Source organism: Pristiophorus japonicus, chromosome 19, assembly GCF_044704955.1.
Source record: "Pristiophorus japonicus isolate sPriJap1 chromosome 19, sPriJap1.hap1, whole genome shotgun sequence".
Lineage (NCBI taxonomy): Eukaryota > Metazoa > Chordata > Chondrichthyes > Pristiophoridae > Pristiophorus > Pristiophorus japonicus.
Genome location: NC_091995.1, coordinates 93,001,712 through 93,028,349, shown reverse-complemented (window position 1 = coordinate 93,028,349; position 26,638 = coordinate 93,001,712). Strand labels below are relative to the sequence as shown.

The window sequence follows — 26,638 nt, the reverse complement described above, 5'->3', positions numbered from 1 at the left end:
TGTCTCGTTCTGGTTTTGTTGTGGTGAGCACATGTTGTGTAAAAGGACCGTGAGCTATGTGGCTTAACCCGCAGCCGTGGAGGATCGATCTTCCCCCTCCCCCTCCCCTCACTTGTCACTTATAGTAGCCTTTCGTCGGAGGGACACTAGAAAGAAAGATTTGCATTTATATAATGCCTTTCACGACCATCGCACGTCACAAAGCGCTTTACAGCCAATGAAGTACTTTTGGAGTGTAGTCACTGTGATAATGTAGGAAACGCGGCAGCCAATTTGTGCACAGCAAGCTCCCACAAACAGCAATGTGATAATGACCAAATCATCTGGGGTTTTTTTTTGTTATGTTGATTGAGGGATAAATATTGGCCCCAGGACACCAGGGATAACTCCCCTGCTCTTCTTCAAAATAGTGCCGTGGGATCTTTTACGTCCACCTGCGAGAGCAGACGGGGTCTCGGTTTAACATCTCATCCGAAAGACCCGTGCAGGCATGCAATGTTCCATCATGTGATGCCCTTCTAAAACATGGCACATGATGTTGACCCTTGACGATAAGTGCAAGCAGAGGTCCAATATTTATTTATCCTTCAATCAGCAGATTATCACATTGCTGTTTGTGGGAGCTTGCTGTGCGCAAATTGGCTGCCGTGTTTCCCACGTTACAACAGTGACCACACTCCAAAAGTACTTCATTGGCTGTAAAGCTTTGAACATAAGAACATAAGAATTAGGAACAGGAGTAGGCCATCTAGCCCCTCGAGCCTGCTCCGCCATTCAACAAGATCATGGCTGATCTAGCCGTGGACTCAGCTCCACTTACCCGCCCGCTCCCCGTAACCCTCAATTCCCTTATTGGTTAAAAATCTATCTATCTGTGACTTGAATACATTCAATGAGCTAGCCTCAACTGCTTCCTTGGGCAGAGAATTCCAGATTCACAACCCTCTGGGAGAAGAAATTCCTTCTCAACTCGGTTTTAAATTGGCTCCCCCGTATTTTGAGGCTGTGCCCCCTAGTTCTAGTCTCCCCCGACCAGTGGACACAACCTCTCTGCCTCGATCTTGTCTATCCCTTTCATTATTTTAAATGTTTCTATAAGATCCCCACTCATCCTTCTGAACTCCAAGGAGTAAAGACCCAGTCTGCTCAATCTATCATCATAAGGTAACCCCCTCATCTCCGGAATCAGCCTAGTGAATCGTCTCTGTACCCCCTCCAAAGCCAGTATATCCTTCCTTAAGTAAGGTGACCAAAACTGCACACAGTACTCCAGGTGCGGCCTCACCAATACCCTGTACAGTTGCAGCAGGACCTCCCTGCTTTTGTGCTCCATCCCTCTCGCAATGAAGGCCAACATTCCATTCGCCTTCCTGATTACCTGCTGCACCTGCAAACTAACTTTTTGAGTTTCATGCACAAGGACCCCCAGGTCCCTCTGCACCGCAGCATGTTGTAATTTCTCCCCATTCAAATAATATTCCCTTTTACTGTTTTGCGATGGCCGGTGGTCGTGAAAGGCGCTATATAAATGCAAGTCTTTTTTTTTAAACCTTTACCACTGTTCATTATAGAAAGACTTGCATTTATATATAGCCATGTCACATCCCTTAAATGTTCCCATTAATTACTTTAAAAGTAGAGTCGTTATTTAGGCAAACAGTTAAGCACTGAAATAATCGACCAGTTAATCGGTTTGTGATGGGGTTAGTTGGAAATATTGACGGAATTGGAGGAATTTCTTCTTTCTGAGGGTTGCAAATCTGTGGAATTCTCTGCCCCAGAGAGCTGTGGAGGCTGGGTCACTGAATATAATTTAAGGCGGAGATGGACAGATTTTTGAGCGATAAGGGAGTGACGGGTTATGGGGAGCGGGCAGGGATGTGGAGCCGAGTCCATGATCAGATCAGCCATGATCTTATTACATGGCGGAGCAGGCTCGAGGGGCCAGGTGACCGACTCCTGCTCCTATTTCCGATGTTCTTAACCTGCTCTTTTTCCATCAGTGCCAGGGGATCTCCTAAACTTGATCTGATGTCCTCCTCCTTCAATGGCACATCTGCCCAGCTTGTGTACTTGATTCAGAGCCGGTCGGGCTACCGACCAAGCCAAGCTCATACCTCGGCAGTGAAACCTATCGCCGCGATTTCAGCATTTATCAGAAATTTCCCTCCAGTTTTTTGCCGCAGGAGGTGAAGCCAATTCCTGTTCAGCAAGGAGCCAATTTTTGGGCAATTTTCTAAAAGGTTCCCATATCGCAGGATGAATTCATTGCTTTTAGGTGCACCCACTGCATTATCCCTCATCTGCACCAACCTCCATTATCTCCCCGTCCCCAACCCTATGCTTACTACCCTCCGCTCCTCTGATACCACCTCCCTACAGATTTCCCACCCGACTTTTAGTGGCACAGCCTTGAGGTATCTCAACCCCACACTCTGGAACATTCACCTTCCCTCCAAAATATTCCTCCTCCTTCAACACTACCTTTGGTTACTTCTTCATCTTCAACTGCAATTATATTGGGCCCTGGTGAGACCACACCTGGAGTATTGTGCACAGTTCTGGTCTCCTTACCTAAGGAAGGATATACTTGCCATTGAGGGAGTGCAACGAAGGCTCACCAGACTGATTCCTGGGATGGGGGGGATTGTCCTATGAGGAGAGATTGAGTAGACTGGGCCTATATTATCTGGAGTTTAGAAGAATGAGAGGTGATCTCATTGAAACATACACAATTCTTACAGGGCTTGACAGGGTAGATGCAGGGAGGGTGTTTCCCCCGGGCTGGGGGGTCTAGAACCAGGGGTCACAGTCTCAGGATAAGGGCTCGGCCATTTAGGACTGAGATGAGGAGAAATTTCTTCACTCAGAGGGGGGTGAATCTTTGGAATTCTCTGCCCCAGAGAGCTGTGGAGGCTCAGTCTTTGAGTATATTCAAGACAGAGATCGATTGATTTTTGGATATTAAGGGAATCAAGGGATATGGAGATCGGGCAGGAAAGTGGAGTTGAGGTCGAAGATCAGCCGTGATCTTATTGAATGGCGGAGCAGGCTCGAGGGGCTGAATGGCCGACTCCTGCTCCTATTTCTTATGTTCTACCATTTGGTGTCCATTTTTACCTCTGTTAAGAGGCTTGGTAAATTTTACTACATTAACTACATATAAATCCAGGTTACCATACCTCCATCACGTGTCATGTTCCGGAGATGTTGTACAACGCCATCAAAAGGCAAGTGTTTCTTTGTCCCTGTCCCAACTCAAAATGTCAGCCATGGTTGATGTTCAGTGAAGGCTCACTTGTGATAAAATCCAATTCACTTTCAAAGAATCACGAGAACGTTAACATATGATTTGGGATTTCCGTTTCGAAGTAGGAGTTGGGAGCGAATGAGACAGCAGTTGAGGCTCGCATGCCCGTCAATTGACACACAGTAGAACTCAATGACTCCCCTGATCCACACAGCTCTCTGCTCCTCACCTCACCTCACCTCCCCTCCCCTCGCAGCCGTGGCTCAGTGGGCAGCACTCTCGTCTCGGAGTCAGAAGGTTATGGGTTCAAGTCCCAGGGACTTGAGCACAAAACAAATCTACGCTGACACTCCAGTGCAGTGCTGAGGGAGCGCCGCACTGTCGGAGGGGCCTTCTTTTGTCTGCTCTCTCAGGTGGATGTAAAAGATCCCAAGGCCACCATTTCAAACAGCAGGGGAGCTCTCCCTGGTGTTCTGGGGCCAATATTTATCCCTCAATCAACATCACTAAAACAGATTATCTGGTCATTATCACATTGCTGTGTGTGGGAGCTTGCTGTGCGCAAATTGGCTGCTGCGTTTCCCACATTACAACAGTGACTACACTCCAAAAGTACTTCATTGGCTGTAAAGCGCCTAGAGACGTCCGGTAGCCGCTATATAAATGCAAGTCTTTCTTCCTCGTCAAGTCATTAAGTGCGGTATTTAGGAGGCCACTAACTCTAAACCACTGGAGATAAAGTGTCACCGTGTGGTGCAGCTGGCTTTTAACACGAGGCATCGCTGTGCCCTGGGGGAGCAAGATTCAATCAGTCACAATCACCTCGAGTATCAGACCTCCATCGAGATCCCTGTGCCCCAAGACTCCCAAGCTGAACGGGGGAGCAGTGAGGACGATACTGAAAGGAGAAAAAAAATCAGAATGTGGAAGTTTTCCCACCAGAATTCCCTCCCTTCCCTAAAACGGGACGTCCCGGCGACCTCACAAGAGGCCAGCAAGCACCCGAGTCAGGAGAGCTGCTCTCCTACCATCCGACCCCCCCACCGTTTGGGACCTCCTCCTGGCCGAATAGCACGCTCGAGCGGACCCACTGTCGCCACTGAAGATTCAGCCAATCAGCAACAGGGAGATCTACTGTGGGGACCGACCAATCGGCAGCCTTCGGTGAACCTCTGATGAAGTCACAGCCAATCGGTACCAGCTCGGGCCCCAGGGCTCAACGACCTGGTGCCAATCTTCAGTTTGTGTTTTGAACCAACGTTGCTTGGATAAATATTTTTTAAATATAATAAAATTATTAAAATGCTGTTTAATTCTGGAATGAGAACCTGTCACACCAAGGATTGCTCAAGAGATAGAACACAAACAGGTATTCTTGGGGCCAGGGAAGGACCAAGATCAACACCCCCCCACCTCCCTCACCCCCCGACTCACCACCTTGCCACATCCCCACAGCCAGTTAGCCATCTTTTCGCTATGTACAGTAGACACCTCAAGTTGCTGGAGAAATACCACCAATGATGTCTCCGCAAGATCCTACAAATCCCCTGGGAGGACAGACGCACCAACATTAGCGTTCTTGTCCAGGCCAACATCCCCAGCATTGAAGCACTGACCACACTCGATCAGCTCCGCTGGGCAGGGCCACATTGTCCGCGTGCCAGACACGAGACTCCCAAAGCAAGCGCTCTACTCGGAACTCGTCCACGGCAAACGAGCCAAAGGTGGGCAGAGGAAATGTTACAAGGACACCCTCAAAGCCTCCCTGATAAAGTGCGACATCCCCACCGACACCTGGGAGTCCCTGGCCAAAGACCGCCCTAAGTGGAGGAAGTGCATTCGGGAGGGCGCTGAGCACCTCGAGTCTCGTCGCCGAGAGCATGCAGAAACCAAGCGCAGGCAGCGGAAGGAGCGTGCGGCAAGCCAGACTCCCCACCCACCCTTTCCCTCAACGACTCTCTGTCCCACCTATGACTGTGGCTCTCGTCTCGAACAGCCACCTAAGAACACATGCCAAGAGCGGAAGCAAGTCTTCCTCGACTCTGAGGGACTGCCTATGATGATGATCAGTCAAACCCATTACCCATCTTCTCACTATAGCACTATCTTCAGAGTAGGGTGGGGAAGGGGAGAGAGGCGGTGGTTGGGGGGTGGGGGTGGTGCAGGAGAATAGCAGCTGCCCCTCCCTGGGCGGCCTGTGTTGGGGCCCCTCCCCCTCCCCCACTTCCTGCAAAAGACCCAGAGGAATAGGGACCATCCAGAGTGAGACGCAGGACTCCAGTAAAATCTCAAAAAATAACCAAACGGTGTATAATTTATTGTGACAGGAAAGGATGATTGTGCATAGACAGACAGTCAAAAAATAACAGCCTTCCCCAACATCAAAGCGTCCACAAAAAAAATAATGTAGTGCTGGCTGCACCTTGCCCTGAATCCCTGCTCCCGCGGACGGCAGATTAGATGCAGCGCAGAGTCTGGGAGGCCCTTTCTCTGGAGCCGGAGTTGGAGAATCTCACAGGCAGCGCAGCATCACAGCCGCTTGTGCAGAAGGCATTTTGCGAGCTTTCATTTTTAGTTTCAAGAAAGAAATGCAGGGTTATGCCGGAGGCCGCTGAGCTTCCGTGCATTGCCGCGAGCTCTGTAAACGTACACGGCCCATCGGCGCGCACGCGGGCGACCTCCTGGCGTGTTGTCGAGACGCTGGTTACTGGCGCAGTGCCGCCAGTCTGGGCCGACACAGAAGCTGGCGCGGTCAAGCGCTCTGCTGTGCAGATCCCAGCAGCACTCTGCCGCTCTCCCTCGACCGCCCATTAATACTTTACAATCCGAGCTCTCCAAAAACACAGTACGGTGCACAGTGTGGGGTCCATTGCCAAGCGTCCGGGGTACAACAAGCAGCCCTCCGCCAAACCGGTTCATTTTAGTGTCAGGATAGTAAGAGTTAGATGAAAGACAGTTTCTTAAAACGATAAGGGAATAAGGAATTATGGGGAGCGGGCGGGGAAGTGGAGCTGAGTCCATGATCGGATCAGCCATGATCTTATTGAATGGCGGAGCAGGCTCGAGGGGCCGTATGGCCGACTCCTGCTCCTATTTCTTACGTTCTTATAAAATAGTACATTTTACACCCTGCCCATCCCAAACCCCCGGTCTGTGTTTTCACGGTAAACTGGCCGAGGCTCGAGAACGAATGAGACACAGCGCGATGCAGTGTCGCTGGGACATAGCGCGGGAGATCAGGTGGCGTGGGAAGGGCCACCGGTGAGCGCGAACCTTCGATACGGCAAGGCTGGTGCCGGCCCCACTTCTCTCCTGCACACCTTCCGATCGCACAGTGTCCCGGCTAATCGCTGCTGCTGCCCCCACCACCGGCCCCGCCGATCCCAGAGACGTTCGGCTGCCGAGGGCCGGGGAAACCCAGATTGGCTGCGAGCACCCTCGGGATGGCGTCGTGTTTGAAGCAAGTCACGAACGAACACGGGGGGGGGGCCGGGAAGTGTATGCCTGGCACAAATGACAACACGGCATTTCGGGACGAGGCAACACAAGACGCTCGGATCTAACTGCACAGCGCGGGATCGGTTCTTACTCTTCCTTGTGTATGGCCGGTCAGTCACTCTTCTAATTAACACCAATCAATCCCCTGTGGTGTCAGCGCACTGGGGAGTCAAGACCAAGTGGGTGAAGCGGGGTTAGAGTGGGGGGTAATAATTAGAGCAGGATACAGGAGACATAACCAGGCCACATTTAAAGTCATATAATTTATCCTCATACTGTCATTAATTCCGATATCCACTTTTATAATGTGAATTTTCTATGTAAACGTGTCACGTTGTAATTATACCATCCCACCACTGGTGGTGCTGTGGAGGGAGGGTGCGATTGCACCGTGACAAGTTTACACAGCAGTTCCATTACAACGGAATAAGCAGACAGGAAGTGCGCACGAGATTTTTTAATTCTGCTGTCAAATTCAGTCACCTCACAATAACATTTTTGACGTGCATAAATGAGCAACACGGACGAGGCAACACAGGACCCCCGGATCTAACACACAGCCCGGGATCGGTTCTTGCTCTTCCTTGTGTGTGGCCAGTCAGTCGCTCTTCTATTTAACACCAATCAATCCCCTGTGGCGTCAGCGCACAGGGCAGTCAAGACCAAGTGGGTGAAGCAGGGTTAGAGAGTGGGGCAATAATTCTGCAGGGACACAATCTCCAAAGGGCATCAGAGGAATACCGGTTCCCCCGCTTTGGGCATTCATCCAGTGCCTCGCGGGAGGGCAACTTCTCCGCACCACGCAGGATTAAAAAAAAAAGCATCACTGCCTTCCCGATTTACCCAGCATCGCAAGTGGGCTTTCAACGCCTTCCTTACAGCAACATTTTGCTGTCCAGAAACCGTGCTCTCGCTCTCTCAATGTGGTGGGTATTAATACAGGGCAGGAAGGCAAAGCTACGAGGCAGGATAAAACCTGCCCGCTAACAAGCTCCTGATTCTCTCTGCCGGCAACAGGAGATTCTCTCTCTCGCTCAGCTTTGCTCCTTTTTAGGTTAGTGCCTCCTGCCATGGTGCGCTGTGCCCATTGGACAGAGGAATTTCCACGCATTCTCACTCCCGAGCCAGCCGTATAATTCGCCAATCATTCCATTAAACAACAAAAAAGGAAACAGATAACTAAATCACCATCTCTCCGTACGGTCTTGTATTATTTCCCCACTACTTTAAAAATTTAAAAAGCACAAAACAAAAAAAGAAGAGAAAAAGATTCGCCTCCCTCAGTCTTTACGAAGATTTTTCAGACGTTTTTCCAAGTCGGCGTCAGCATCTTCCAGGACCACAGGCTCGGCCTTTTTCCCGGCTGCAACGCTGAGCGAGGCTCCGGTGCTTGGGAGGTCTGTGAATAAAGAGGGAGGGGGGTGAGAAATCTGTCTGGGACAGGGGACTGCTGGCATCGTCTGAATCTGCTCCAGACCGCTGGTGACGCCGACCGCAGGCAACCAGGCGCACTCAGCACTCAGCAGTGGCTCAGTGGGCAGCACTCTCGCCTCCAAGGTCGTGGGTTCAAGCCCCACTCCAGGGATTCAGCACATAACCCAGGCTGATACTTCGGGGCAGGGCTGAGGGAGCGCCGCACTGTCGGAGGGGCAGGGCTGAGGGAGCGCCGCACTGTCGGAGGGGCAGGGCTGAGGGAGCGCCGCACTGTCGGAGGGGCAGGGCTGAGGGAGCGCCGCACTGTCGGAGGGGCAGGGCTGAGGGAGCGCCGCGCTGTCGGAGGGGCAGGGCTGAGGGAGCGCCGCACTGTCGGAGGGGCAGGGCTGAGGGAGCGCCGCGCTGTCGGAGGGGCAGGGCTGAGGGAGCGCCGCACTGTCGGAGGGGCAGGGCTGAGGGAGCGCCGCACCGTCGGAGGGGCCGTCCATTGGAGACAAGACAAACGCGGAGTTGCGGGAAAGATGCGCACGGATTCGGGAGGCGACAACACGTTCAAGGACTTGGGAGAGGAAAGGGAGATTGGAGATGGGGGCGATAGTTTGCACTAAAAATAAGAGATGATCTGGACATTATTGCTGTTTGTGGGAGCTTGCTGTGCACAAATTGGCTGCTGCGTTTTCTGTGGCACAACAGCGACTACACCCCAAAAATATCTTCTTCGGCTGTAAAGTGCGTTGGGACATCTTGAGGTTGTGCAATGCGCTCTATAAATGCAAGTCTTTCTTTCTCTTGTATCAGATGGCCCTGGGTGGCCATTAATCAGTCCTTCACCGAATTCAGTGCTGCTTCACACACCAACAGGCAAGTAATTAAGCGAGTCTCAAAAGGTGCGATTGATGGCGCCATTAACACATGGAGACAGGCAAACATAGCCAGTCGGCCGGAGAGCACGCACTGGTTAGACACGTTGTCCGGAGAGCACTGCGTCAACAGATAGCCCTCGAAACCTGAGCAAGGCTTAACTTGCATTCCGACACGTCCTACACATGGACGGGGTGCTGCTGATTGGTGGAGACACTTACTGGACAGTTCGTCAGTCAGGTTCAGGCCAAGTTCATCCAGTACCTGCGACACGATCGCATCGCTGCAAAGACAAAACGGAGTCAGTACTGCATCCGACGGAAGCTGCTTTATCCTCGCTAATACTAACTGCGAAGGGGTCAGCGGACCAGGGCCCCGAAGGCCACTCGGCTGAGGTTGGGATAACCCTTTCTGGGGGGGGGGGGGGGGGGGGTAGGGGGGGGCTTGAGGCCAGGGAGGAGAACCAAAAAAAAAAAGTGTGACTGCTGTCAACGACCGAAAGCTGCGGAGAAGCGTACTGCGCATTACTCTGGAACCAGAAGCTTTGGGGCTGTTCCCCACCCCCCCCCCCAGCCCCCAAAAGCCCGCTCCCTTCCATCATCTTTGCAAAGGAGCCCGTTCCCTCCCGGCATTTACAAACATTCACAGCGCACCCGCTCTCGTGACGAACCCAAAGTGCGCATGGCAATCGCCAAAAAAGTATTATCGGAAGCCCTAATACAGGGATGTTTAGACTGTGATGGTGTAGACTGCATGCAACCGTGAATATCAGCCGTGGGCAGCACACTCGCCACTAGGTCAGAAGGTTGTGGGCCATCCTCGTAAATCTTCTCTGCACCCTCTCCAGTGCAATCACATCTTTCCTGTAATGTATTGACCAGAACTGCACGCAGTACTCCAGCTGTGGCCTGACTAGTGTTTTATACAACTGCTCTTGTATTCTATGCCTCGGTTAATAAAGGCAAATATCCCGCCTGTGTGAATCGCCCCCCCCACCAATGTTCCCCACAGGCTGCGCGGAGCTCTGCGTGGCCCGTTTCTTTTAATGCGCGGTTGCTTAAAATTTCTGTGCATGCACGGCAATGTTCCCGTTGCGCTGCGCGGCGATCTCCAGGCCCCGCGCAACTGGCTCGACGGCGTTCGAACGTTAAAAACCGCCATTGCCTGGCGAGGTGAATGGGCCGCACGGCTTCTTAAAAGGGACCTCGCACCCGCCACCACCACCCCCCCCCCCAAAAACTTGCGGCAACATCGGCGCGCGGTATTGACAACGTAACCGCCGGTGAGCGGCCGGCGGGGGTTCAGACGACTGCGTGGGCCGCACCATGGCCGGAACATTGGCCCTCACACCTGGGAGGCGGTCAAAGCAGAGCCAGGAGTCCGGCACAACCCGGGACCTGAGCGCACCCGGGCGCAGGCTGAAGATGTGATCGGCCATGTTGCCTGTAACTTTGTAATGCATCTGGCGTGGCCCCTTTAAGGCCATTCAGAATGCCCCGCCGCACGGTTTTTGCCCTGAAATGCCGGTAAACCGGGTGCGCAGGCTCCCCAGGAGCGGGGCGCGGGTTCCCCGGGGGGGGGGGGGGGCTGTGCAGTTTACAGGGAATCCCGAGGATCCGTCGTGATTCGATTGAATGGTGGAACAGGCTCGAAGGGGCCGAATGGCCTCTTCCTGTTCCTAATGTTCAAGGGAGGGGGAACGGGGGTGGGGGGGGGGGGGGAAACTGTAATGTTGCCCTGTCCTCCCGCCTTCATTGCCAGAGGGATGGAGTACAAAAGCAGGGAGGTCCTGCTGCAACTGTACAGGGTATTGGTGAGGCCGCACCTGGAGTACTGCGTGCAGTTTTGGTCACCTTACTTAAGGAAGGATATACTGGCTTTGGAGGGGGTACAGAGACGATTCACTAGGCTGATTCCGGAGATGAGGGGGTTACCTTATGATGATAGATTGAGTAGACTGGGTCTTTACTCGTTGGAGTTCTGAATGATGAGGGGTGATCTTATAGAAACATTTAAAATAATGAAAGGGATAGACAAGATAGAGGCAGAGAGGTTGTTTCCACTGGTCGGGGAGACTAGAACTAGGGGGCACAGCCTCAAAATATGGGGGAGACAACTTAAAACCGAGTTGAGAAGGAATTTCTTCTCCCAGAGGGTTGTGAATCTGTGGAATTCTCTGCCCAAGGAAGCAGTTGAGGCTAGCTCATTGAATGTATTCAAATCACAGATAGATAGATTTTTAACCAATAAGGGAATTAAGGGTTACGGGGAGCGGGAGGGTAAGTGGAGCTGAGTCCAGGGCCAGATCAGCCATGATCTTGTTGAATGGCGGAGCAGGCTCGAGGGGCTAGATGGCCTACTCCTGTTCCTAATTCTTATGTTCGTATGTTCTTCACTCACCTCTCCTCCTCGTCATCCTCGTCACCCATGGCATCGTCGATGGCGTCGTTCATCATCTCCTCCTTCATGTCCATGATCTCCGACTGCTTCTCAAACTCCATCATGATCTTCTGAATTTGAGGCAGCTTCAGCTGCAACGCAGAGCACAGGGTCAGCGAGGGGGGGGAAAGGTCAGAGGTCTTGGTGCAACATCTCCACCCGAGAGAACGCCCGGGTTCCACAATGTACCGATCGCACACCCGAGTCCCGACTTTCACCGATGTTTCTCTGCGTCGTTGAAACCTCGCCCTGTCCCTACAGCCCCTCCCCTCTCTCCCCCTGCCCCCCCCAAAAAAAGGCGTGATCTGGAGCTCACAAGCGCAACTTAAGCACAATGTAGCCTGATCATAAGAAACAGAAGCAGGAGTCGGCCATTCGGCCCCTCGAACCTGATCCACCAATCAATGAGATCATGGCTGATCTGATCTTGGCCTCAACTCCACTTCCCCGCCCGCTCCCCAAAAACTCTTCACTCCCTTTATTTAAATTCCTCAACATCTGTGTAGCCTCCTCCAGTTCTACAACTCAGTCCCCGAACACACCGTTACTGTAATTCCCTGTGCACTGCCCCTCCTATCATTGCCCCACCACCAACAGCTAGATCCCGCTCTCTGGATTCCTTCCGCAAACCCCCCTCCTTTTTAAGACCCCCTCCCCCCACCCACCCTTACAAACCGCCATTGCTTTTAGTCACCCACCTAATTTCTCCGCCGCAAAAGCAAAACACTGCGGATGCTGGAAATCTGAAATTTAAAAAAAAAAACACAGAATAGGCGGGAAATACTCAGGTCATCGACCCGAAACGTTAACTCTGTTTCTCTCGCCACACATGCTGCCCGACCCACTGAGTATTTCCAGCATTTTCTGTTTTAATTCCATGTTCCTCACATCTCTGAAGCCCCTAGGGATGTTTTCCTATGTGAAAGAAACTGTGAATAAATATAAAGTTGGAGTCTTTACCATTTGAAACATAAGAATTAGGATCAGGAGTCGGCCATTCGGCCCCTCGAGCCTGCTCCGCCATTCAATAAGATCATGGCTGATCTTCGACCTCAACTCCACTTTCCCGTCTGATCCCTTGATTCCCTCAATATCCAAAAATCTATTGATCTCAGCCTTGAATATACTCAAAGACTGAGCCTCCACAGCCCTCTGGGGCAGAGAATTCCAAAGATTCACCACCCTCTGAGTGAAGAAATTCCTCCTCATCTCAGTCCTAAATGGCCGACCCCTTATCCTGAGACTGTGACCCCTGGTTCTAGACTCCCCAGCCCGGGGGGGGAAACATCCTCCCTGCATCTACCCTGTCAAGCCCTGTAAGAATTTGAGATATATCAATGAGGTCAATTCCTCTAAACTCTCGGGAACAAATAATTTCACAGTAGCGAAAGATTCAACAGAGAGAACTGTGCGTGCGTTTCCATCTCCCCCCCCCACCCCCCGCGCTCGCCCCGATGGTACGGCGCAAACCAATCGCCAACACTGCCTTCTCCAGCAGCACAAGGTCCCAGGGAGCCAACCTCACCTGCTGGTTCATGGTGGCCATGGCCTTAGTGACTCCCTTCATGGCCTGGGCCATGGTGTTGTTGGACTTCAGCGTCTGGATCTTCAGGGACACGGCCTGGATGTTCGCCTTCATCATGATGAACTTCTTCACGTAGCGCCGTGTCCGCACCAAGTCCTTCGCCATTATTTTGACAGCGTCCTAAGGTTTGGCAAAAGAGACCCATTCAGTGGAGGCTGGACTCACTCAGATCACCCCCCGCTCCCTGAGACCCCCGAGCCGATTGAACCCTTTCTTGATTGCAAAGACCTGTGTCAGGTCACGTCTCACAGCCCTCTGGAGAAAAGAGCCCCGACATGGTCAGTCTTTCGAGTTATACGGATCTTGCAGCTGCTGCACACCATCACACAGTTCCTGTGATAATTTAGGCAATACTTTATCACTTACATTTAACCATAACTTGTATTCGAGCCATGGCAAATATCTTATACCACACCTGATTGGGTCATTCCTCCCACGGCATTGACACCTAGGATCTGCTCACACCAGACGTCGGTGGAGAAATACCACCAATGACGTCTCCGCAAGATCCTGCAAATCCCCTGGGAGGACAGACGCATCAACGTTAGCGTCCTCGACCAGGCCAACATCCCCAGCATTGAAGCACTGACCACACTCGACCAGCTCCTTTGGGCGGGACACATTGTTCGCATGCCAGACACGAGACTCCCAAAGCAAGCGCTCTACTCGGAACTCCTTCACAGCAAACAAGCCAAAAGATGGGCAGAGAAAACGTTACAAGGACACCCTCAAAGTCTCCCTGATAAACATAGAAAATAGGTGCAGGAGTCGGCCATTCGGCCCTTCGAGCCTGCACCGCCATTCAATGAGTTCATGGCTGAACATGCAACTTCAGTACCCCATTCCTGCTTTCTTGCCATACCCCTTGATCCCCCTAGTAGTAAGGACTAACTCCTTTTTGAATATATTTAGTGAATTGGCCTCAACAACTTTCTATAGTAGAGAATTCCACAGGTTCACCACTCTCTGGGTGAAGACGTTTCTCCTCATCTCGGTCCTAAATGGCTTACCCCTTATCCTTAGACTGTGACCCCTGGTTCTGGACTTCCCCAACATCGGGAACATTCTTCCTGCATCTAACCTGTCTAAACCCGTCAGAATTTTAAACGTTTCTATAAGGTCCCCTCTCATTCTTCTGAACTCCAGTGAATACAAGCCCAGTTGATTTAGTCTTTCTTGATAGGTCAGTCCCGCCATCCCGGGAATCAGTCTGGTGAACCTTCGCTGCACTCCCTCAATAGCAAGAATGTCCTTCCTCAGGTTAGGAGACCAAAACTGTACACAATACTCCAGGTGTGGCCTCACCAAGGCCCTGTACAACTGTAGCAACACCTCCCTGCTCCTGTACTTAAATCCCCTCGCTATGAAGGCCAACATGCCATTTGCTTTCTTAACCGCCTGCTGTACCTGCATGCCAACTTTCAATGACTGATGTACCATGACACCCAGGTCTCGTTGCACCTCCCCTTTTCCTAATCTGTCACCATTCAGATAATAGTCTGTCTCTCTGTTTTTACCACCAAAGTGGACAACCTCACATTTATCCACATTATACTTCATCTGCCATGCATTTGCCCACTCACCTAACCTGTCCAAGTCGCTCTGCAGCCTCATAGCATCCTCCTCGCAACTCACACTGCCACCTAACTTAGTGTCATCCGCAAATTTGGAGATATTACATTTAATCCCCTCGTCTAAATCATTAATGTACAATGTAAACAGCTGGGGCCCCAGCACAGAACCTTGCGGTACCCCACTAGTCACTGCCTGCCAATCTGAAAAGTACCCATTTACTCCTACTCTTTGCTTCCTGTCTGACAACCATTTCTCAATCCATGTCAGCACACTACCCCCCAATCCCATGTGCTTTAACTTTGCACATTAATCTCTTGTGTGGAACCTTGTCGAAAACCTTCTGAAAGTCCAAATATACCACATCAAATGGTTCTCCCTTGTCCACTCTACTGGAAACATCCTCAAAAAATTCCAGAAGATTTGTCAAGCATGATTTCCCTTTCACAAATCCATGCTGACTTGGACCTATCATGTCACCTCTTTCCAAATGTGCTGCTATGACATCCTTAATAATTGATTCCATCATCTTACCCACTACCGATGTCAGGCTGACCGGTCTATAATTCCCTGTTTTCTCTCTCCCTCCTTTTTTAAAAAAGTGGGGTTACATTGGCTACCCTCCACTCCATAGGAACTGATCCAGAGTCAATGGAATGTTGGAAAATGACTGTCAATGTATCTGCTATTTCCAAGGCCACCTCCTTAAGTACTCTGGGATGCAGTCCATCAGTCCTGGAGATTTATCGGCCTTCAAACCCATCAATTTTCCGACTAATAAGGATTTCCCTCAGTTCCTCCTCCTTACTAGACTCTCTGACCACTTTTATATCCGAAAGGTTGTTTGTGTCCTCCTCAGTGAATACCGAACCAAAGTACTTGTTCAATTGGTCCGCCATTTCTTTGTTCTCCGTTATGACTTCCCCTGATTCTGACTGCAGGGGACCTACATTTGTCTTTATTAACCTTTTTCTCTTTACATATCTATAGAAACTTTTGCAATCCGTCTTAATGTTCCCTGCAAGCTTCTTCTCGTACTCCATTTTCCCTGCCCTAATCAAACCCTTTGTCCTCCTCTGCTGAGTTCTAAATTTCTCCCAGTCTCCGGGTTCGCTGCTATTTCTGGCCAATTTGTATGCCACTTCCTTGGCTTTAATACTATCCCTGATTTCCCTTGATAGCCACGGTTGACCCACTTTCGCTTTTTTATTTTTATGCCAGACAGGAATGTACAATTGTTGTAGTTCATTCATGCGGTCTCTAAATGTCTGCCATTGCCCATCCACAGTCAACCCCTCAAGCATCATTCGCCAATCAATCCTAGCCAATTCACGCCTCATACCTTCAAAGTTACCCTTCTTTAAGTTCTGGACCATGGTCTCTGAATTAACTGTTTCATTCTCCATCCTAATGCAGAATTCCACCATATTATGGTCACTCTTCCCCAAGGGGCCTCGCACAACGAGATTGCCAATTGATCCTCTCTCATTACACAACATCCAGTCCAAGATGGCCTCTCCTAGTTGGTTCCTCGACATATTGGTCTAGAAAACCATCCCTTATGCACTCCAGGAAATCCTCCTCCACCGTATTACTTCCAGTTTGGTTAGCCCAATCTATGTGCATATTAAAGTCACCCATTATAACTGCTGCACCCTTATTGCATGCACCCATAATTTCTTGTTTGATGTCCTCTCCAACATCACTACTACTATTTGGAGGTCTGTACACAACTCCCATTAACTTTTTTTGCCCTTTGGTGTTCTGCAGCTCTACCCATATAGATTCCACATCATTCAAGCTAATGTCATTCCTAACTATTGTATTAATCTCCTCTTTAACCAGCAATGCTACCCCACCTCCTTTTCCTTTTATTCTATCCTTCCTGAATGTTGAATACCCCTGGATGTTGAATTCCAAGCCCTGATCATCCTGGAGCCACGTCTCCGTAATCCCAATCACATCATATTTGTTTACATCTATTTGCACAGTTAATTCATCCACCTTATTACGGATACTCCTTGCATTAAGACACAAAGCCTTCAGGCTTGTTTTTTTAACACCCTTTGTCCTTTTAGAATTTTGTTGTTCAGTGGCCCTTTTTGTTCTTTGTCTTGCGTTTCTCTGCCCTCCAATTTTTCTCATCTCCTTTCTGTTTTTTGCTTTTGTCTCCTTTTTGTTTCCCTCTGTCTCCCTCCATTGGCTCCCATTCCCCTGCCATATTAGTTTAAGTGCAACATCTCCACCAACACCTGGGAGTCCCTGGCTAAAGACCGCCCTAAGTGGAGGAAGTGCATCCAGGAGGGCACCGAGCACCTCGAGTCTCGTCGGCGAGAGCTTGCAGAAACCAAGCGCAGGCAGCGGAAGGAGCGTGCGGCAAACCTGTCCCACCCACCCTTTCCCTCAACCACTGTCTGTCCCACCTGTGACAGGGACTGTGGTTCCCGTATTGGACTGTTCAGCCACCTAAGGACTCATTTTTAGAGTGGAAGCAAGTCTTCCTCGATTCCGAGGGACTGCCTATGATGAGGATACTCCTACCAGCCCTGGGCCCCCACTTTCTCAGCAGCTGAACCAGACCTCGGAGAAGTAAATCACGACAAACAGCAAGCTGAACAGCTTGGGGCTGGGTGTCGATATAGGAATTTTAAACATCTTAAGACAGTGACTCTTACAGTCGAAAACCAGAGGACACAGATTTAAGGTGAGTGGCAGAAGAATCAAAGGCAACACGAGGGAACATTTATTTACAAAGCGAGTGGTTAGGATCTGGAATGCACGGCCTGAGAGGGTGGTGGAGGCAGACTCAATCGTGGCTTTCAAAAAGGGGGTTGGATAAGTACCTGAAGGAAAAAAGATTTGTAGGGCTCCGGGGAAAGGGCAAGGGAGTGGGACTGGCTGAGAGTCAGCACAGGCTCAATGGGCCCAATGGCCTTCTGTGCTGCAACCGTTCTTTTGCCCCAAGTTTCCACATGATTTGCTCCTGATTTTTTAGGAGCAACTGGTGGAGAACGGAGTATCTTAGAAATCGGAATCCTCCACATTTAAGTTTTCTGCAGTTCTAGTCAGGTAGAACAGTTTCACTTTTGAACAGAATTTTTTTTTTTCAAAAGGGGGCGTGTCCGGCCACTGACACCTGATTTGAAAGTTTCCACATTGAAAACGTACTCCAAACTAACTTAGAATGGAGCAAGTGAAGATTTTTGTAGGCTTGAAAAAACCTTGTCTACACATTAAAAAAAAATCAGGCGCAGGTTACAAATTAGGCGTCGGGAACGAGGTGGGGGGGGGAGGAAGGGAAGTCATTAAATTCTACAATAAATCCTTAGTTATACTTATACAAATATTATACAAATAAATCCAACCTGAATAAAAATTTATAAGCTAAGAAAATATTAAATAAACCATGTTCCTACCTGTGTGAAAGTGCTTCAGGCAGGCCTTTCAGGCAGCGGTTTGCCGTCGGGACTGACCGACGGCAGGGGGGGGGGGGGGTGAGGGGAGGGAGAAGGCTGCAGGAAGCCTCAGTACTTGAGGCAGCCGCTTGCCGTCGGGCCTGACGGACGGCAGGGGGAGAAAGCTGCAAGAAGCCTCAGTGCTGATCATGGAAGGGCAATGTGGTTTTATTAAAAAATGTTAAAAATTGAACAGCTACAAAGAATTTGATTAGTCTCAAACAAGTGCATGTGTCCCGTTTATCACAGTCTATCTTTAATTACAGAATGCACTCCCTCACACACAGAAATATCAAGAAAATTAAAATGCAAGCCTTTGCAAGGGTTCAATAAACAAATTTTAACTTTTTCTGCAGCACTTTTTAAAATGGCCGAGTGCCAATGTTTACTTCAGACTGCGCGTGGGCGAACGCCCCAACGCGCACGCGCAGGGTTGCCGGCACCAAAAAAACTCATGTAAATTGCACCCGCCCCCTCCTACTTACAAAATCGGTGCGAGTGGTAGGCTCCGCCCCCTGGGCGCCGCACCAAGCACACATCGAGCTGCAAGGCGCTCGAGAATAGCGCGTTTTTTTTTCAGGCGCCATTTTCGGCGCGAAAAACGGGCGCCCAGCTCGGAGGGGTGCCTGTTTTGCCGCGTGTGGAAACTTGGGGCTTTTGATTCTATGAATTTAGGCTTTCTACCCTCGACACTTCCTTATAGATGCAAGACCAGCTTAAAATGTTGCACGTTTCACTTCCCTTTCTTGCCACGAACACACCAGTTCCACAATGTCTCTCACCTTCCGACAAGGAGCCATTTGGGGGGGGGGGGGAAAAGAGAAAGAGATCATAAAATCACAGCACAAAAGGAGGCCATTCAGTCCATCGCGTCCGTGCCGGCCAACAAAGAACCACCCAGCCTAATCCCACTTTCCAGCTCTCGGTCCGTAGCCCTGTAGGTTACGGCACTTCAGGTGCACATCCAAGTACTTTTTAAATGTGGTGAGGGTTTCTGCCTCTACCACCCTTTCAGGCAGTGAGTTCCAGACCCCCACCACCCTCTGGGTGAAGACATTTTCCCTCAAATCCCCTCTAAACCTCCCCCCAATTACTTTAAATCAATGCCAACTGGTTATTGACCCCTCTGCTAAGGGAAACAGGTCCTTCCTATCCACTTTATCTAGGTCCTTCATCATTTTATACACCTCAATAAAGGTCTCCCCTCAGCCTCCTCTGTTTCAAAATAAACAACCCCCAAGCTTATCCAATCTTTCCTCATAGCTAAAATTCTCCAGTCCTGGCAACATCCTCGGAAATCTCCTCTGCACCCTCTCTAGTGTGATCACATCTTTCCTGTAATGTGGTGACCAGAACTGCACGCCGTACTCCAGCTGTGGCCTAACTAGTGTTTTATACAGTTCAAGCATAACCTCCCTGATATACCAGAGTTCCCGTGGAATTGCTCATTGTGAGACAGACGATGTGCTGCTTTATCCCGTGGGGTGTACAATACTGGGGCCATTCATTTACACCGACTGACTCAAATCATGTAGTGGAGCATTAGTGCTTCTTTCCAGTTCAAATTGGACGATTAGGTCGATATTTGCCTGGAATCAGTGACCCAGGTTACTGTTAAATGCTCATTTGACTATGTAATTAACCAGAGAGATACTGGGACACAAGACATGGGAATTAGTAGCAAGTGTCAGACATATGGTCCCTCGAGCCTGCTCTGCCATTCAATATCATGGCTGCTCTTCCACCTCAACTCCACTTTCCTGCACTGTCTCTTAGTATCCAGAAATCTACCTACCTCAACCTTGAGTATATTCAATGATTCAGCACTCACAGCTCTCCGGGGCAGAGAATTCCAAAGATTCACAATCCTCCAAGAAATTCCTCCTCATCGCAGTCCTAAATGGCCGACCCCTTATCCTGAGACTGTGAGCCCTGGTTCTAGACACTTCAGCGGGAAACAACCTCTCATCATCTACTAATTAGCAATCTTGTGCGAGGCCCCTTGGGGAAGAGTGACCATAATATGATAGAATTCTTTATTAAGATGGAGAGTGACACAGTTAATTCAGAGACTAGGGTCCTGAACTTAAGGAAAGGTAACTTTGATGGTATGAGGCACGAATTGGCTAGATTAGACTGGCGAATGATACTTAAAAGGTCGACGGTGGATAGGCAATGGCAAACATTTAAAGATCACATGGATGAACTTCAACAATTGAACATCCCTGTCTGGAGTAAAAATAAAACGGGGAAGGTGGTTCAACTGTGGCTAACAAGGGGAATTAAGGATAGTGTTAAATCCAAGGAAGAGGCATATAAATTGAGCAGAAAAAGCAGCAAACCTGAGGACTGGGAAAAATTTAGAATTCAGCAGAGGAGGACAAAGGGTTTAATTAGGAGGGGAAAAATAGAATATGAGAGGAAGCTTGCTGGGAACATAAAAACTGACTGCAAAAGCTTCTATAGATATGTGAAGAGAAAAAGATTAGTGAAGACAAACGTAGGTCCCTTGCAGTCCGATTCAGGTGAATTTATAATGGGGAACAAAGAAATGGCAGACCAGTTGAACAAATACTTTGGTTATGTCTTCACGAAGGAAGACACAAATAACCTTCCGGAAATACGAGGGGACCGAGGATCTAGCGAGAAGGAGGAACTGAAGGAAATCCTTATTAGTCAGGAAATTGTGTTCGGGAAATTGATGGGATTGAAGGCCGATAAATCCCCAGGGCCTGATAGTCTGACTCCCAGAGTACTTAAGGAAGTGGCCCTAGAAATAGTGGATGCATTGGTGATCATTTTCCAACAGTCTATTGACTCAGGATCAGTTCCTATGGACTGGAGAGTAGCTAATGTAACACTACTTTTTAAAAAAAAGGAGGGAGGGGGAAAACAGGTAATTATACACTGGTTAGCCTGACATCAGTAGTGGGGAAAATGTTGGAATCCATTATTAAAGATGTAATAGCAGCACATTTGGAAATCAGTGACACGATCGGTCCAAGTCAGCATGGATTTATGAAAGGGAAATCATGCTTGACAAATCTTTTGGAATTTTGTGAGGATGTAACTAGTAGAGTGGACAAGGGAGAACCAGTGGGCGTGATGTATTTGGACTTTCAAAAGGCATTTGACAAGGTTCCACACAAGAGATTGGTGTGCAAAATCAAAGCACATGGTATTGGGGGTAATGTACTGATGTGGATCGAGAACTGGTTGGCAGACAGGAAGCAGAGAGTCGGGATAAACGGGTCCTTTTCAGAATGGCAGGCAGTGACTAGTGGGGTGCCGCAGGGCTCAGTGCTGGGACCCCAGCTATTTACAATATACATTAATGATTTAGATTAAGGAATTGAGTGCAATATCTCCAAGTTTGCAGATGACACTAAGCTAGGTGGCGGTGTGAGTTGTGAGGAGGACGCTAAGAGGCTGCAGGGTGACTGGAAAAGGTTAGGTAAGTGGATAATTGCATGGCAGATGCTGTATAATGTGGATAAATGTGAGGTTATCCACTTTGGTGGCAAAAACACAAAGGCAGAATATTAACTGAATGGCGACAGATTAGGAAAAGGGGAGGTGCAACGAGACTTGGGTGTCATGGTTCATCAGTCATTGACAGTTGGCATGCAGCTACAGCAGACGGTGGTGAAGAAGGCAAATGGTATGTTGGCCTTATAGCTAGAGGATTTGAGTATAGGAGCAGGTCTTACTGCAGTTGTACAGGGCCTTGGTGAGGCCTCACCTGGAATATTGTGTTCAGTTTTGGTCTCCTAATCTGAGGAAGGACGTCCTTGCTATTGAGAGAGTGCAGCGAAGGTTCACCAGACTGATTCCCGGGATGGCATATGAGGAGAGACTGGATCGACTGGGCCTGTATTCACTGGAGTTTAGAAGGATGAGAGGGGATTTCATAGAAACATATAAAATTCTGACGGGACTGGACAGGTTAGAGGCAGGAAGAATGTTCTCGATGTTGGGGAAGTCCAGAACCAGGGAACACAGTCTAAGGATAAGGGGTAGGTCATTTAGGACTGAGATAAGGAGAAACTTCTTCACTCAGAGAGTTGTTAACCAGTGGAATTCCCTACCGCAGAGAGTTGTTGATGCCAGTTCATTGGATATATTCAAAAGGGAGTTAGATATGGCCCTTACGGCTAAAGGAATCAAGGGGTATGGAGAGAAAGCAGGAAAGGGGTACTGAGGTGAATGATCAGCCATGATCTTATTGAATGGTGGTGCAGGCTTGAAGGGCCGAATGGCCTACTCCTGCACCTATTTTCTATGTTTCTACGTATAGGTCCAATCTACTCAATCATAGGACAGACCTCTCAGCCAGGAGTCAATCTTGTGAACCTTTGTTCCACCACCTCCAAGGAAAGTATTTCCATCCTTGGATAAGGAAATCAAAAGACTACATCTTATATTCCACAAGGTGAAGTATTCCAACCAATCACAGCATCACATTATTCTGCCAACAAGAAAGAATTCTCGCCCACATACCATCTGTCCCTGTTTGGCCATTTTCTTGATGTCAGCGATGATTTTCTTCTCCTGCTGCTCCAGTTTCATCCGCTCGCGATCCAGTTCCCGCATGGCCCGATTCAGGGCCCGCTGGTTCTGACGCAGCATCTCCTCCGGGGTCTTTCGCTTACCGAATATGGCGTTCATGGTGATTCACTGTGCTGTGGGAGAGGGGAGAGGGGAGAGGGGGAAAGCAGAGAGGGTTAGCACAGTTTACCAGACAGCCCTGTCCAAATCACAACATCCCCCCACAACCTTCCCCCTTCCTTTCCCGAAGATACCAGCGCAGCCCAGTTACCATTCGCCACACGAGTGGCGGGCAAGGGGCTTTTTACACCACAAAGCAAGGGAAGGAAAGAACTTGCATTTATATAGCACCGTTTACAACCACTTATGAAGTGCGGTCACTGTTGTAATGTAGGAACCGCAGCAGCCAATTTGTGCACAGCAAGCTCCCACAAACAGCAATGTGATAATGACCAGACAATTTGTTTTTGTGATGTTCATTGAGGGATAAATATTTGCCCAGGACACAGGGGAGAACTCCCCTGCTTTTCTTTGAAAAAGTCCTTGGGATCTTTTACATCCACCCGAGAGATCAGACGGGACTCGGTTTAACATCTCAGTTGAAAGACGTCGCCTCCGACAGTGCGGCGCTCCCTCAGTACTGCCCCTCCGACAGTGCGGCGCTCCCTCAGCACTGCCCCTCTGACAGTGCGGCGCTCCCTCAGTACTGCCCCTCCGACAGAGCGGCGCTCCCTCAGCACCGCCCCTCCGACAGTGCGGCCCTCCCTCAGCACCGCCCCTCCGACAGTGCGGCCCTCCCTCAGCACCGCCCCTCCGACAGTGCGGCGCTCCCTCAGCACCGCCCCTCCGACAGTGCGGCCCTCCCTCAGCACCGCCCCTCCGACAGTGCGGCCCTCCCTCAGCACCGCCCCTCCGACAGTGCGGCGCTCCCTCAGCACTGCCCCTCCGACAGTGCGGCCCTCCCTCAGTACTGCCCCTCCGACAGTGCGGCGCTCCCTCAGCACTGCCCCCTCCGACAGTGCGGGGCTCCCTCAGCACTGCCCCCTCCGACAGTGCGGCGCTCCCTCAGCACTGCCCCTCCGACAGTGCGGCGCTCCCTCAGTACTGCCCCTCCGCCAGTGCGGCGCTCCCTCAGTACTGCCCCTCCGACAGTGCGGCGCTCCCTCAGCACCGCCCCTCCGACAGTGCGGCCCTCCCTCAGCACCGCCCCTCCGACAGTGCGGCGCTCCCTCAGCACTGCCCCCTCCGACAGTGCGGGGCTCCCTCAGCACTGCCCCCTCCGACAGTGCGGGGCTCCCTCAGCACTGCCCCCTCCGACAGTGCGGCTCTCCCTCAGCACTGCCCCCTCCGACAGTGCGGGGCTCCCTCAGCACTGCACTGGGGAGTGTCAGCCTGGATTTATGTGCTCAAGTCCCTGGAGTGGGGACTCGAACCCACGGCCTTCTGACCCAGAGTGCTGAGACCTGGCTGACAGCTAAAAGGCACCGTCACCAGCAGTCCCCTCGAGCCTGTTCCATCATTCAATGGTTGGTCAGAGGATGGGGATGAGGAGCCCGGGGTCGGTGCAGCCCCCAAATGGCAATGGCAGCAGAGCAGCAACTGTAGCCCGGGTGGGGGGGGGGGGGGGGGGAGAGTCTGCTGGTGTGTGTGCACCCAGTGCGGGTGTCCCATGGGTGCCCCTCAGGGATGGAGACCCACCCACAGGAGCAGGAGAGGGAGGGGGGCTGCTCGGCCCCTGAGTGAGGCCGCTGCGGGACCTCAGTCCAGGCCCCTTTTTGCCTCAGAGATGGCGGATCCTGAGCAGCGGCCTGGCGGGCCTTCACAGCCGGGACCCGGGGCTGTGTGAGGGGGCGAGGCCCGAGTCGCGGTGAGGCGGCAGTGCGGGCGGTGCCGGACCCAACCACCGACCTGAGGCCTCGGCCTGTCCTGTCCGCTTCTCTCTCCCGGCCTCCCGCTTCCTGTTATTGTCGGTGACGTCGGCGCGTTTGCGTCACGCCGCCACAGACCACCCTCCCCAGTGACGTCATCGACCCCTGACGCACGCCCGTGACACGTGACACCGCCACTAGCCGATTACGTAATTACTCCCGCCTCCCACCTCCCGCGCAGGCGCGCCATCATTCACCGCCTACAGTGCCGCCATACTGCCACAGGGGGCGCACGGCTGCCCCAGTGACTCAGTGGGCAGCACTCACTCACTCTCCGCTCTGGGTCAGAAGGTGTGGGTTCCAGTCCCACTCCAGGGACTTAAGCGCTTAAAACTAGGCTGACACTCCCAGTGCAGTGCTGAGGGCGCGCCGCACTGTCGGAGGGGCAGTGCTGAGGGAGTGCCGCACTGTCGGAGGGCAGTGCTGAGGGAGTGCCGCACTGTCAGAAGTGCAGTGCTGAGGGAATGCCGCACTGTCGGAGGGGCAGTGCTGAGGGAGCGCCGTACTGCGCTGTCGGAGGGGCAGTACTGAGAGAGCGCCGTACTGCGCTGTCGGAGGGGCAGTACTGAGGGAGCGCCGTACTGCGCTGTCGGAGGGGCAGTACTGAGGGAGCGCCGTACTGCGCTGTCGGAGGTGCAGTACTGAGGGAGTGCCGCACTGTCGGAGGTGCCATCTTTCGGATGAGAAGTTAAACCGAGGCCCCATCTGCCCTCTCAGGTGGATGTAAGAGATCCCATGGCACTATTTCAAAGAAGAGCAGGGGAGGTGTTCTGCTCAAATATTTATCACTCAATCAAAAAAACAGATTATCTGGTCATTACTGTGTGTGGGAGCTTGCTGTGCGCAAATTGAGCTGCTGCATTTCCCACGTTACAACAGTGACTACACTTCCAAAAGTACTTCATTGGCTGCAAAGTGGTTTGAGATTTCTGGTGGTTGTGAAAGGCACTATATAAATGCAAGTCTTTCTTACAGGAATTGTCTCACTAAGTTGTCTTGGAGACATTAAGTAACGTCTTTTGAGGAAACACCAGACTGCTGACATTTCAGGTGTAACATTTTCCTCAGGACGTAAAAGATATTACAGATGAGACGGATTGAAGAAGAAACAGAATGAGGGAAGGAGATAAATATGTTTTGCTGGAGATTGCCTGACCTGCTGAGTGTCTCCGGTGATTTAGATTTCAGAATTCCTGCATCTTACTTTTTCCTTCTTTCTAGAAAGCTGTTGGTGAGTTTGGAACCGTATCCTAGCAAGGGCTTGCATCGTAAATAAAGGAGATGAGGAAAGTATTTGAAATATAATAAACCTCAAAGCCACTCAATCTGGTTGTCATGGAACTGTGAAAATGCTGATGAGCAAAATAGCTTGCTTGCCTTCAGGCAGGTTAATAAGTTTATCTCAGTAAATCGTCTCATCTATTGTGTGTTGGCTTCATGTTGGCGATAATCCTCAAAAATCTTAACGTTGAACCTGGAATACGTCAACTGCAGTATTTTTAAATTGAAACATTTGTCAGCTCAGTGGGCAGCACTCTCGCTGGGTCAGAAAGTCGTGGGTTCAAGTCCCACTCCAGAGACTTGAGCACAAAAATCTAGGCTGACACTCCCTGTGCAGTGCTGAAGGAGCACCGCACTGTCGGAGGGGCAGTACTGAAGGAGCACCGCACTGTCGGAGGGGCAGTACTGAGGGAACGCCTCACTGTCGGAGGGGCAGTACTGAGGGAACGCCTCACTGTCAGAGGGGCAGTACTGAGGGAGTGTCGCACTGTCGGAGGGGCAGTGCTGAAGGAGCACCGCACTGTCGGAGGGGGAGTACTGAGGGAACGCCTCACTGTCGGAGGGGCAGTACTAAGGGAGAGCCGCACTGTCGGAGGGGCAGTACTAAGGGAGTGTCGCACTGTCGGAGGGGCAGTACTGAGGGAACGCCTCACTGTCGGAGGGGCAGTACTGAGGGAACGCCTCATTGTCGGAGGGGCAGTACTGAGGGAACGCCTCACTGTCGGAGGGGCAGTACTGAGGGAACGCCTCACTGTCGGAGGGACAGTACTGAGGGAACGCCTCACTG

At 50.9% G+C, this 26,638-nt stretch overlaps 1 protein-coding gene across 2 annotated transcripts; it reads right to left on the bottom strand.

Annotated features, from left to right (window-relative positions):
• Window positions 1-5,533: 5,533 nt before the first annotated feature.
• chmp2a (charged multivesicular body protein 2A) lies at window positions 5,534-24,659 on the bottom strand. 2 transcript variants are annotated; one of them, XM_070861818.1, is made up of 6 exons: window positions 24,551-24,659; window positions 22,595-22,776; window positions 13,008-13,187; window positions 11,444-11,574; window positions 9,265-9,326; window positions 5,534-8,147 (listed from the first exon to the last, which is right to left on the bottom strand). In XM_070861818.1, the coding sequence occupies exons 2-6, from the start codon at window positions 22,760-22,762 to the stop codon at window positions 8,029-8,031; spliced, it is 660 nt and encodes a 219-aa protein (XP_070717919.1). In that variant the 5' UTR covers window positions 22,763-22,776; window positions 24,551-24,659; the 3' UTR covers window positions 5,534-8,028. The 2 variants fall into 2 exon arrangements, with proteins under 2 accessions (XP_070717919.1, XP_070717920.1); XM_070861819.1 differs by having other exon boundaries at window positions 22,595-22,771; window positions 24,551-24,653.
• Between the last annotated feature and the right edge of the window lie 1,979 nt (window positions 24,660-26,638).

Excerpts from the sequence above, each read along its gene's own strand:
- chmp2a (XM_070861818.1), bottom strand. The coding sequence starts at position 22,762 with ATGAACGCCATATTCGGTAAGCGAAAGACCCCGGAGGAGATGCTGCGT. Across the intron at positions 13,188-22,594 it reads TGGCCAAACAGGGACAGATG|GACGCTGTCAAAATAATGGC; the intron begins GTATGTGGGCGA and ends GCCAAACCTTAG. Across the intron at positions 11,575-13,007 it reads TGGCCACCATGAACCAGCAG|CTGAAGCTGCCTCAAATTCA; the intron begins GTGAGGTTGGCT and ends TCTGCGTTGCAG.